The sequence below is a fragment of the Ailuropoda melanoleuca genome, chromosome 4 (genome assembly GCF_002007445.2).
Source record: "Ailuropoda melanoleuca isolate Jingjing chromosome 4, ASM200744v2, whole genome shotgun sequence".
Taxonomy (NCBI): domain Eukaryota; kingdom Metazoa; phylum Chordata; class Mammalia; order Carnivora; family Ursidae; genus Ailuropoda; species Ailuropoda melanoleuca.
Window position 1 is genome coordinate 17120130 of NC_048221.1, and position 13413 is coordinate 17133542.

At 42.4% G+C, this 13413-nt stretch overlaps 2 protein-coding genes across 2 annotated transcripts in view; both read left to right on the forward strand.

Annotated features, from left to right (window-relative positions):
- FBXW12 (F-box and WD repeat domain containing 12) overlaps positions 1-13413 on the forward strand; it is a 71603-nt gene that overhangs the window by 266 nt on the left and 57924 nt on the right. Inside the window, exon 2 of the mRNA XM_034658251.1 lies at positions 91-293. The gene's annotated coding sequence lies outside the window, so the exon portion shown is untranslated. The remainder of the gene's footprint in view (positions 1-90; positions 294-13413) is intronic.
- LOC109488336 (60S ribosomal protein L7-like) lies at positions 11646-12436 on the forward strand. The gene is given in 1 exon segment (XM_034658260.1): positions 11646-12436. A coding segment is annotated over 1 exon segment (744 nt). The 5' UTR covers positions 11646-11662; the 3' UTR covers positions 12407-12436.

Genomic DNA, 13413 nt, shown 5'->3' on the forward strand with positions numbered 1-13413 from the left:
GCCGGCGTTCCGGGGCAGCCCTGCGCGGGGGAGGTGGCCGCCTGGCGGTGGGACTGACCTTGCCTGACTCGTTCTCTCTTTTCTGTCTAGGCTAGCTCCTGGCACGTGGTTGGGGGCCAGTACTTGTCCGAGGAACGTGGAGGGCGAAGAACTGGTGCGCTTGATCGCAAGGGCAGAGGGCGCCGTTGCAAGTCTGGAGCTGCGAGTGATACGGAGACACGAGGGAGCACAGCTAACGTGGGGGTGGTGACCCAGGGTTCTTGGCTGGGGTCCGGGTGTCCGCAGGCCGTGAGGTGAGGGGAGCTAGTCGTAAGCGCCTTGAACCTGTCGCTATGGAATTCGGGGTGCGGTGGGTTACCCAGGAATCTGTTGAAGCAGTGCAGGGTGAGATGAGAACTGCGGGTATTCTTGGTGTGTAGTCTAAGTACGGTGAGGGGACGGTGTGGCAGGTTGAAGAAGGGTGTTAAATTTTGTCTTGGAAGGAGCCACTGAATTTGAGAAGAGTGAAAATAAGCCATAAAGGTCATCAATGTAAATATATATATTTTTAACTGCCTCTGATACCAGAAAAACAGGTGTTGCACTACTGGAATGTTGGAAGGCAAGTCTGTGTTTCTGGCAGCTTGTTTCCACCTGGTGTCTTTGGGAAAGTCCAGTCCTGCCTGGCTGGTGAAGGCACGGGTCCATTTCTGCCTTCACAGGATGAGAATAAACTTAACCATGTGCTACTGTCCAGACATCAGGTTTTAGTCTTATTTTCCAAGTGCACCAGGTCCAGTTTTGTCTTCTACCTTTTTTTTTTTTTAAAGGTTTTATTTTTAAGTAATCTCTGCATCCAACAGGGGGCTCCAACATAACAACGGTGAGATCAAGAGTGGCATGCTCCACTGGCTGAGCCAGCCGGGCACCCCTGTTTTCTACCTTTATCTTTGTTAATATATCTTTGAATTATAGGGACTTTGACAAATTTTAGACCATGGTCCTTAGTTCACCTTTCTGCCTTACACACACACACACACACACACACACACACACAGGGGAAGCCTTTAGTTCCATATTTTATAGTTGCTTTGACTATCCTCAGCAACAAGCCTACATAATGAAAGTAAGGGCAGATATGATTTTAGGAGGAGACCCAATAAAGAACACCCTTTTTGTGAATTTGGGCTCAGAACCAGCAGAAATACAGGAATGGCAGGCAGGTGGAGACCAAATGTCAGCTTATTTAATACTGATAGAGCTGTTGGAGAACATAATTTAGTTTGAGAACCAGATTCGCCTGCCTTCTCATTCTGTGCTGCCAGAGTTCAATGCCAGGTCTCTTAAAAGCTTTAAAGCAACAGCAACAACAAAAAATCGAAATCATTAACAGGGCATGCAAAAGGATCGCAATATCCCCCCACATTAACTGAATTTAGAAAGCAGACCACCCCTAGCTCGCAGATTTTGTCCCTAGAAATCTGTCAAAAGACTGATACTCAGTGAAAGACTGATACTCAGAGAGGGAAGGTGAATAGGCTGAAGAAGTCTTGATTCAATGTCGCTGAGACTCAGGTAATTCTATACCAGTTATTCAGAGTCTCCTAACTTGTGGGTCTAAACTCAGTTGGGAGAGTCACCCATTCTGAGGTGAATTATGACCTGTGTTCATTATATCCCGAGGGGCATCTACTTGTGTCTAGTCTTATCTTTATTATTTATTTATTTATTTTAAATATTTTATTTATTTATTCGACAGAGATAGAGACAGCCAGTGAGAGAGGGAACACAAGCAGGGGGAGTGGGAGAGGAAGAAGCAGGCTCATAGCAGAGGCGCCTGATGTGGGGCTCGATCCCATAACGCCGGGATCACGCCCTGAGCCGAAGGCAGGCGCTTAACCTCTGTGCCACCCAGGCGCCCCTAGTCTTATCTTTAGCCAGTGGTTTTTAAGACGATGCCACCTTCTTGCAGTGTTAATTTACAGTAGTGGCAGCCCTACACCAGGTCTTTGAGATGCCTTTCTTTTTTATCCAGGGTATTCAAAATTCTTAATACTGTTTCTCTTTTGGGTCCTGTGTTTCTGGCATCCCCAGGCTGCATTGAGGGTGGGCTTTTGGGACCTAGCTTACCCAGCCCCACTGTGAGCAGTGCTCAGCCTTCTGTTGTGGAGTTGCTCAGGCCCGGGACACTTGGCTGCTATGCGTGGAGGGCAGGAGGGTGGTCCTTTACCCCATGAATTTCAGTTGAGAATCACTCTGGCAGGTGGTTTTTTTTGTTTGTTTGTTTGTTTGTTTTTTTGTTTGTTCTGTTTTGTTTCCCCCGAAGCTGCTGTTCTTGCTTCTAAAGGTTGTTGCCTTAGGGACCCACTGAGAATTGAGACCTCTGCCATTCCTCAGGATACTGTCTTCAGCTTCTGGATGTGTCACATGTGGAGTAGCATTTGTTTCAGACACTTACTTTTGGCATTTTTTTTCTCTGTGTTCCCCTGCTCCTTTCCAGAGGCTCATTGAATTTCTGACATTTTTGTTGTTGGAGAGAAGGAAGACCATGGAGCCAGCTCTTTGCGAGGCTACAGAAAGTGGGGAAGGAATGAGCTTCCAGGGCCAGGCCCTGGAGATTTGTCTCTCAATTGTCTTCTAAGATGTCAGCTTTCTTTCAAGAAAATCTCTCTTTAAAAAAAAATCTTTTTCCTGTTCTTTTCATTCTTGTACTCCTTCTAATCTGATGGAGCAGATTTCTAAAGCTATGCATTTCTTCCTGGACTTCCTGAACTTACGCGATTTCTTTAAGACAGGGTTCCAGGCACAGGCTTTTCTCATCTCCTTGTCAATCTCTGTGGCTGTGGTAATTTCATTGAGTGGTTTATCTACTTCAGTCTGAGAGGATGACATATCTTATTTGTAATAAGAGCATGTTTTTATTGTTTTAAATAAAACCTACCATGTCTTTAAGATTGAAGCTGCATTGTAAATCCCAGAACTATAAAACCCTAGCCAAAGTTATTGACAAACAGACCAGCAAGTGGGGAGTGACTCTTAAACCGTGGAGAGAGAAAAAAAAAAAAAAACACAAAAAAACCCCACATGAATTCTTTTGGTTTTGGCCTTTGGGCTTGAGTCTAGCTCAGAACATAAGGGATAGAATTTGAGACAGCCTTTTCATGCTGTCTGCTGGGCTGAGACTAACAAAGTTTGGAGCTTACACACTTGTGTTGCTTAGCATGTGTGGAATTTAATTACAGTTTAAAGCCCCTGGCCTGTCAAACTAGCTAAAAACCATAGTAAAGGACCATATACTTAATTTTGCCCCAATATCTAAAAGGTGTGTATAGGGAAAGATTCTCTGTAGTCAAATCCTTGCCTCAGCAGGGCCTGCTCACCGAGGTCTTTTCTGCTACTTAGGGTTTGCAGATGCCCCACAAGGGAAGGCAGTGGGTCTGTGTTAAGGCCAAAGTCAGTGCCCACACCTTAACCCTTCTTGCTTAAACCATAGTGCTTGTATAAGGACAGTGCCTTTGCTGAACCACGTCACTGGCATTTTGCTAGTCATCCCTACCTATACATAAAATTGGAGGTATAAAACCGTATACATTCATCCCTACCTGTACATAAAATCGGAGGTATAAAAACACTTGCCTCTGAACAAAGTGGCCAACATTTCCACGTGGCCAACTTCAAAAGTGTTTGAAATGCCTCAAGTGCTCGTCCCATCATAGCCTCAACTTGTATGTGATATTTCACTCCCCACATTCCTCACCAGGTCTCTCTTCTATGCTCTCTGCCAAATCACGAGATCCTAACGTTCCTTTGAATAAAATGTCCCTTCACCTCTGCCAATAGGCAGAGCCTATTCTTGTAAAACTTCCAACACAGAGCAGCAGAACCTGTGGGCAGCTGGCTCCCAAAATAAGGAAGGGAAAAAAGGGCCAAGCTACGCTTAACCCGGCTCTCTGTCCCTGAAGCTTCAGCCAGGGGAGGAGAGTTACAGCAAGAGGTCAGAAGTGTTTAGAGGAAGTCCCTCCTTGTGGACCCAAGGAATCAGTCCAAGAAGCATTCCCTTTCTAATTGAGTTGAAAATAACTCTTTGGTTTCAACATATGTTTGGGAATTTGTTAAGAGGCTGGCTTAAAAAAGAAAATTCATTTGGGATGTGGTAAGTTTGGAGTGATGGTGGGACATTCAAGCAGGACTAGCTTGGTGGTGGTTGGATAGTTCGGTTTGGGAGTTATCAGAGTGGTGATAGTCGGAAACACGTCAGTGAAGAACCAACCATGGGAAAGAGTGCAGACAGAAGACAAGGTCAAAGACCAATCCTTCCCCTGTCAAAGAATAATTTAAAAACTTGTTTATAAAGGGGTGCCTGGCTGGCTCAGTCAGAAAAGCAGCAACTCTTGATCTCAGGGTCGTGAGTTCAAGCCCCATGTTGAGTGTAGAGATTACTTAAATAAATACATAAACTTAAAAAAAAACCCACTTGTATATAAGGGAAAACAATCAAATTGATTTAATCTAGCAAAAGCAAAAACGATTTATGTACGAGAAAGAGTAGAGAGGGAAGAAGGAAAAACCACAGATTGTGTGAAAATTGTGGCTTTTGTTTCCTGTGGGTAGACTGCTTATCAGCTGGCAGCCAACAAAAAGGCCAGTATTCTTCCCTGGGGCAACTGAATGGATTATAATGTACCAACTTCACTTGCTTATGGGTTCTCCAGAAGACTTCTAGGGTTCAGGTGAGGTGTATGTCAGGCTGTCTCTGGATGAATAGTGTCTGTCAGTATCCTTTCTAAGCTCCACCATCAGGCAGGTCTGTGCTGTTGCCCTTGTCAGAATCTCTGACCTCCTCCCTTTTTTTTTTTTTTTAAAGATTTTATTTATTTATTTGACAGACAGCCAGCGAGAGAGGGAACACAAGCAGGGGGAGTGGGAGAGGGAGAAGCAGGCTCCCAGCGGAGGAGCATGATGTGGGGCTCAATCCCAGAACGCTGGGATTACGCCCTGAGCCGAAGGCAGACACTTAACGACTGCGCTACCCAGGCACCCCTGCCCTCTTCCCTTTTAATTAGACTTAGCTCTAGTCCACATTAGCCCTGAGAGTTTCAGTCTCCTGAGGGGGCAACATGAGTTGAATATTGTTTTGGGGGCGGTGGCTGTATAACAGTATTTAAACCCCTGAATATTAGCAGACAATGCCAAAAAGAGCAAGGGAATCCTAGATACTATTAAAAATATTTGGAACTCATTTCATATCCAGTTTACTCACTGGCCTGTTTAATCCCAAGGATTAATCCCAAGGATTAGTTTAGTGAAATTTAACTAATGAATATTCACAAAGCAAGTGGATCATAATTGAGAGAGCATTTACTTCAGAGAAAAAAAATCCTGATAGAAGTTTCTGACTTTGAATCACCATCTCTGCTCACAACTGCTGAAACATATTTTCCATTAAAAAAAATACATATTTAAACACCCTCACACTCACTTTTTAGATGAAGTGTATATTTTTTCTTCTGTCATAAATGTTATAAGATTTTTTTTTTTTTTATTTATTCGACAGAGATAGAGACAGCCAGTGAGAGAGGGAACACAAGCAGGGGGAGAGGGAGAGGAAGAAGCAGGCTCATAGCAGAGGAGCCTGACGTGGGGCTCGATCCCACAACGCCGGGATCATGCCCTGAGCCGAAGGCAGACGCTTAACCGCTGTGCCACCCTGGCGCCCCATGTCATAAATGTTATAAAACAGAACTTTTGATCCCCTGAGCTCCACTTCTGCTGTTAGCCATCCAGTTCTCCAAAAACTCAGCCATGATTCTTGGTTTCATTTTTTTGTCAGACTCCCCTCAACAATCCCTCAGCAAACCTGTCCATTTAACCTTCAGCTGTACACTAAATCAGATCACCTCTGTCCATCTCCTAGCCCAAGCTGGCCTCATCTCTTCATGTACTGTCTATCCCTTCCATGGCTTGTTTTTCATAAAACCATCCGATTGATCTTTTTATTTTAATTTAATTTTTAAAAATAAATACCTTTTTTTAAAATAATCTACACCCATCGTGGGGCTCGAACTCACAACCCGAAGATTAAGAGTCGCACGCTCCACTGACAGCCAGCCAGGCACCCCCATATTGATCTTTTTAATTCATAAAGCAGGTCACATTGCTCTTCTGCCTGAAGCACTGCCATGTTTTGCTGCTCTACTAAGAACAAAAGCCAAACTCTTCATGGCTCTTAAAGCACAACCTGACTTGGCCTTTGCTGAGCTCTTCCTTCTTCACAAACCACTCTCCCCTCACTGCTACCATTCCACCACCTTGTTCCCACCTCAGGGCCTCCACAGGAGCTGCTCACTTTGCCTGAAAGCTCTTCTACCCGATATTTGCTTCATTCACTCAGCATTGAGTCCCCTCTTCACAGAGGCCTGGCCAGATTTCACAATCTAAAGGGACACCCTCTCCCAGCATTCTCTTTCCCATTACCCTTCTCTGTTTTGCCTCAGTACCTGTACTTTTGTTGCTCTCGCCCACCCTTTCTTCTGGCATTATTAAAGCGAGGAAAATCTGGCTGGCAGCGCTCTAGGTCCGCTTGTCTCCTTCCCGCATGTGTGGATACTTCTGTGTGTGTGTGTAGGTTACTTTGGTGGAGGAAAGGTGATTCCCCTGAACCAAGTGAAGGGGACTCCGGAGTCAGACTTTCAGATGTGGGGAGGTGTTGTAGGAAAGGGAGATTGGCCTCTCTCTCCTACTGATTCCTTGAACCTCAGGGCCCAGTGTTACCATGGTCAGATGGGGTGTGCAATGGAGTAGTTAGTGTGAAACTTTGACATGTATCCCCTGGGATTTGGGGCTTATGAAACCATAGACCGTGATGCCTGCTCTCTTCCTGGACAATCTGCCCACAGCAAGGAAAAAGAGGAAGTTACCCTCACTCTGCTTCCCTAACCCTAACAAATTCCAACCCTAGTACCTAGCCTTTTACTCTAAATCCTATATCCGGACCCCTAACCCCACCACTGACAGTGATCTAACTCTTAACTTGTAACCTAACCCTAGCTCTTCTGACCCTGACTCATTCTCTTCTGACACTGACCTTGTAACTCTGACCCTTAATCCTTAAACTGAAGTCCTAAACCTCAGGCTTTTGCCACAGCCCTCACATCTAATCCACTGCAGTCCCTGACCACCACTCTAACCTTAACTCCTCTGACACTACTTTTTTTTTAAATATTTTATTTATTTATTTGACAGAGATAGAGACAGCCAGTGAGAGAGGGAACACAAGCAGGGGGAGTGGGAGAGGAGGAAGCAGGCTCATAGCAGAAGAGCCTGACGTGGGGCTCGATCCCATAATGCCGGGATCACGCCCTGAGCCGAAGGCAGATGCTTAACCGCTGTGCCACCCAGGCACCCCCTGACACTACTTTCTAACCCTAACCCAAGCCCTAGTCCCTAAATTTCTAACCCTTTAAACTTAGACTGGTTTTTAGATCCTGAGGCCCTGATATTTATCCTCTAACCTTGTAATCCTGCCCTGATCTCAACGTTTAATCCCTAAATCCTGACCCATAGATTCTAATCGTTAAACCCTCACCCGTAAAAAGCTAACCTCCAGGATCCTGGAACCCCAGACCCCCAACCCTGACTCCACAAATGACAAGCCAGTACTTCACCTTACCGTTAGCCACAGACAAGGGGAATTTGCAGCAACTCAAACTGTGTAGGTCAGAGGACATAGTGAATGAATGCCAGCAAATCCACCAGGCACAGAACATCAAACAATAGGACTCCTGGAAAGCCAGGGGGAAAAAAAAAGCCAGAAAACTTCCCTAAATACAGGATGTGGTGGACTAGCAGCAAACTTGAACAAGCCTTCAAATCTCAGAAGATGGGCAATGAAAGTCCCAGTCATTGTGACCATACCTCTATGTCCCAACACAGTAGCCTCAGTCAACAGGTCATCCTAGACTCATGATGGGAGAGAACTGTCCTTAGTAAGTTGTAATTGCCCTAGGACACAGATAGCAAAAGAAACCTCAGTAATAAAATGACCACCATAACCCAGGAGATAAGAGCCATAGCCAGCATTACCATTCCCCCAATTTCCCTAGCACAATCACTGTCTCCAGGAGAAGCCCAGAAACCAGCTAACAACCCAACTGAACAAAAGATTGGAACCCTATATGAAACCAGCTCTTTCCCCAAATTCCAGACCCTGACCTAGATGGGATCCCAGAATCCAGTTTTCCAACATGAAACAAACTTAAAGAAACAGGCACAAATCTTCTTTCCCCATGGAGAGGACAGAAAAAGAAGAATAAAAAGTTCATGTTCCAATAAAGATGGAATCCCAGAGTCCTCCCCTTTGTTCCATTCCCAACCTCTTCCCCACCACCAGGGTCCCTATGCATACATGAGACAAAGGACAGCTACAGTAGTAACAGAAAACATGTACTGACAGTACTGAGGGGGGGCTTCATCCTGCTTACGCTCACGTGACTTCTGTACGTACCTTGTACTTAGGTATGATTGGCTTTAAATTGAAGAATACTGCTGAAACCTAATTTACATGTATTAGAAAAGAAAGCTGAAGAATCTGTCATCTAAGCCTCCATCCATCTCTACAGTTAAAAAATAAGCAAACCAAACAAAGTTTATTAAAAAGGCAGAGTTAAAAATAAGAGCAGAGATTGCTCAAAATGAAAAAAAGTATCAAAATACAAGTTTATTTTAAAATTTTTATGCAATTATACATAGAGCAAAATGAATAAATCTTAAGTATGCAGCTTTTAAATATCTATATCTACACCTGAGTAACCAACACCCAGATCAAGATACAGAACCGAAACTTCCAGCATTATCCAAGCAGTTATAATCAATATTCCAAATGAGATTGGGGAGAATTTAAGAAAATGTTTTTAAAGATGACAGAAAAAAGCAGGCAAGAAAACCTTAAGAAATAGGAGTAATGAGATAATGCTTAGATATTAAATGTAAATGACAATAATTAAAATTGTGGCATTGGAATAGGATTATGTCAGTCACAGAAAAAACTTTCAGGATGAGGGTCTTTTGTATAGAAGAATAAATTCTTGAAAAACTGTCAAAAACTTTTTAAAAAGAAAAATGGTTGGGTATAGGCTTGTCTTACAAAATATTTATATTTCTTATAAATCCACTCATCAAATAGTGAAGTATGTGTATATGTCAAAGTCAATGGTATTCCATGGGAAAAAGTAATGCTCATAAGGTTGAGAGTTCATCTGGAAGGAAACACCTAGACTCTAACCTCAACCACATACATGATAAATTCTGCCTGGCTTTAAATGGGTAAAAGTGAAATACAATGATGAAAATGTCGGAATGAAATTTAGGAAAATATTTTTATATTCTTCATGGTGAGGAGACTTTCCCAAGCAAGATATGGTCTAGAGGCCATAAAGGAAAGACTAGTCCACTTAAATAAGTAAATAAATGTCATAAAAGACCAAGAATGAACTGTAGACTGTATCGTAAACAATTCTAGCTTGTGGGCAAACAGCAATAAATAAATGTCCCTTACCAAATGGCTAATAAGCACGACTCTACAAATTGACAAGTGAAAACATGTCCAGGCGAGTTACAAAAGAAGAAATGAGTTGTCCTCTACTGCTCTTTGGCTTAGAGTTCTAACTGTCTTGAATGGAGCGTCTGGAGGAGTCGTTTCTTAAGGCAGCAGAAAGGACTTATGATCTATTAGGCCAGGGTGGATGGCCCTCCCTGATTCTCTTTGGAGCTCCCGTCACTCCCAGTTACCTGCAGCACATCTGCTCTTAACGTGGAATCCTCATCTCAAATCTGTTATGTCCCCCACAAGATCTGGCATGTCCTCCCTCAACAATTACCAACTGGATTACAGCATTTATGTAGAGTTCTTGCTGTTGTTAGCCTTACAGTAGCCAGGCAAGATACTGTTCCACAAAGTTACTTAGCTGGGTTATTTTCTTCCCTACCCCTTTCGGTGTGGTTGTGCAATTTAAAACACAGCTAGTGCAATCCTTAGTGTTTGTATTCCATTTCGAGTCCCCCCACATCCTGGTTGGTTTTAATTGTTTATGTTTGTGTATGTGAAACATAACTGTGGTTTTAAGGGAACTGTACCAAAAGATATGCTCAGAGAAGTGCTGCTCCCCCCACCCTCCATTTGTGCTATCTTGTTCCCATTCCCCATTTCTTTCCATCATTTTCCCTCCTACTCCCTACAGGGAACTGTTCTTTTTTTGTTTCTGGTTTACCCTGTCTATATTCCCTTTGCACAAATGAGCAGATACAGGTGTAGTTTATCTCATCCTCTTCTTTCTTACACAAATGTAGCATACTGTAAATACTCTTTGGCATTTTGTTTTCTCCGCTTCCAGAATGCCCTGGAAAACACTCCATATCAGCTCGCAGAGACCTTTCTACTGCTTTTTTACAGCTGCATGTTCTGTATTATGTGACGCACTGTAGTGTATTTAACCACTCCCCTATGCGTGGACATTTAGGTTGTTTTCAATTATTTGCAGTAACAGTGCTGCAGTGAATAACCTTGCACACATATATTTTTGTATAGAGGTGTGTCTTCAGAGTAGTAGATTCCTAGGAGTGAGGTTACTGGCTTGGAAGGAAAGCGTATGCCCAGGTTTGTTAGGTATTTGCCAATAGTTGTGTCAGGTATTTCTTAGGTATTTCCTTCTGCTATTGATTTCTAATTTTAGCCCATTGTGGTCAGAGAACATACTTAGTATGATTTCGATCCTTTCAAATTTATTGAACATTTTTAATGGTCCAGGATATGGTCTATCCTGCAGAATATTTCACGTGCTCTTGAGAAACGTGTAATTCTGCTGTTGTTGGATGGAGTGATCTGCAGATGTCTCGGTAGGTCTGTGATGTCTGTATCGGTATAGTTACTCCAGTCTTTTCTTTTACTTTGTATCTTCTGCTTAGTTGCTCTATCAAGGATTGAAAATGGGATGTTGAAACTTCCAGCTATTACTGTGGAATTGTCTGTTTATCTCTTTAATTTGCCTCATATATTTTGGGGCTCTATTTTTAGTTGCAAAAAATGTTTATATGTCTTCTTGCTGGATTGACTCTTTGATCATTATAAAAAATCCTCTGTCTCTGGTAACAATTTTTGTCTACATTCTACTTTGTTTGATGTTAGTATAGCCATGTCAGGCTTCCTTTTGTTACTGTTTGAATGAGTCTTTTTTCATTCTTTTATTTTCAGCCTATTTGTGTCTTAGAATCCAAAATGTGTCTCTTGTAGCTGGCATCTAATTAGATCATGTTTTTATTCATTCTGTCAATCTCTGCTTTTGATTTTAACATTTAATCCATTTATGTAGTTGTGGGTAAGGTAGAATTGTCCTCTGCCGTTTTGCAGTTGGTTTTCTATTTGTCTTATGTCTTTTTTGTTCTTCTCTTCCTCCATTGTTGCCTTTTCTTGTATGTTAAATATTTTCAGAGTACTAATTTTAATTCCCTTGTCATTCTTTTACTTCATTTATTTAGAGAGAGGGAGGCAGAGTGGGAGGGGCAGAAGGAGAATCTCAAGCAGGATCCACACTCAGCATGGAGCCCAACATGGGCCTTAATCCCACAACGCTGAGATCATGACCTGACCTGAAATCAAGAGTTGGACGTTCGCTCTTTTCCGGCTGGATCCATGAAGGGTGCAGAAGAGAAAAAGAAGATTCCTGCTGTGCCAGAAACCCTTCAGAAGAAGCAAATGAATTTCACAGAGTTGAAGATCAGGCATCTGAGGAGGAAGTTTGCCCAAAAGATGCTTCGAAAGGCAAGGAGGGAGCTTATCTATGAAAAAGCTAGGCATTACCACAAGGAATATAGGCAGATGTACAGAGCTAAGATTCGAATGGCAAGGATGGCAAGAAAAGCTGGCAACTTCTGTGTGCCTGCGGAACCCAAATTGGCGTTTGTCATCAGAATCAGAGGTCGAAATGGTGTGAGCCCAAAGGTTTGAAAGGTGTTGCAGCTGCTTCACCTTCACCAGATCTTCAACGGCACCTTTGTTAAGCTCAACAAGGCTTCAGTTAACATGCTAAGGGTTGTGGAACCATATATAGCATGGGGGTATCCAACCCTGAAGTCGGTGAATGAATTGATCTACAAGCGTGGTTATGGCAAAATCAACAAGAAGCGAATTGCCCTGACAGATAACACATTGATTGCCCGATCTCTTCGTAAATATGGCATCATCTGCATGGAGGATCTGATTCACGAGGTCTATACTGTTGGAAAACATTTCAAAGAAGCAAACAACTTTTTATGGCCCTTCAAATTGTCTTCTCCACGAGGAAGAATCAAGAAAAAGACCACCCATTTTGTAGAAGGTGGAGATGCTGGCAACAGGGAAGACCCGATCAATAAGCTTATTAGAAGGATGAACTAAGGTATCTACCATGATTCTTTTTGTAATCTGGTCAGTTAGTAAATGACTACTCTCAAATGGAAAATAAAAAAAAAAAAGAGTTGGACACTTTTAACTGACTGAACCACCCAGGCACCTCTTTTTTACTAGACTTCTTAGTTTTTTCCTTGGTGATTGCCCTGGGGATTACAATTAACATCTTAATATATAACAATCTAGTTCATGTTAATTCCAACTTAATTTGAACACTGTACAAAACTTTGCTCCTATATAACTCCACCCACCTCCTCCTTGGTGGGGTTATCAGCATACGTGTGTCATTTTATGCATGTGTGAAGGTCATGTTGGAACAGATTCAAGCCCCCTAGCGTGAGTGCAGGGAGGTTTTTACTATGCCGCTTAATCTCATCCCTTCTGCCCCTTAAACAACTTCACCTTCATATTAAATCTCTGTCCACGTCTTTTATTTCTATAGACATTTTCAGGTCTCTCATATATGAGGAAAAGACATATTCACACTGACCAACCAGTACCATCAGATACAAACAATTATCTCTTTAGAAGTGTAGGATCTCTTGTTGCATGGGACCACAAGATGATAATTGAGTCAAATGGTTCCTAATTCTAGTTTTGCATCAGAATTTCTGAGTTTGGGAGGCTTTTCATTCTTATTGCATGTTGCCTGGGGTTCATTTCAGAACTTCTGATAAGAATCTCATTCTATTCATTTCATTCTCTTTATGCTGTGTCCTAAGAAGTGACAAGAAATTGGAACAAATATAACTTCTAGATTGTGTTGAGTAAATGTCCTTAGTCCTAAATGGTATCATTAGTCTGCAGCTTATAATTTTGGGAAAATGGAAAAGCATTAAAGCATGTTAAGAAATAAATGTGTATTAACACAAGCATGTATTTCCTCATCCTTTCTCAGTTTAATGTGTGCATGTGTATATATGTGTTTCCCTAGACCATTACTGTATGTTTTATGTAAGGATCTATGCAGTTTGTTCTAGTAGAATCCTCACTGT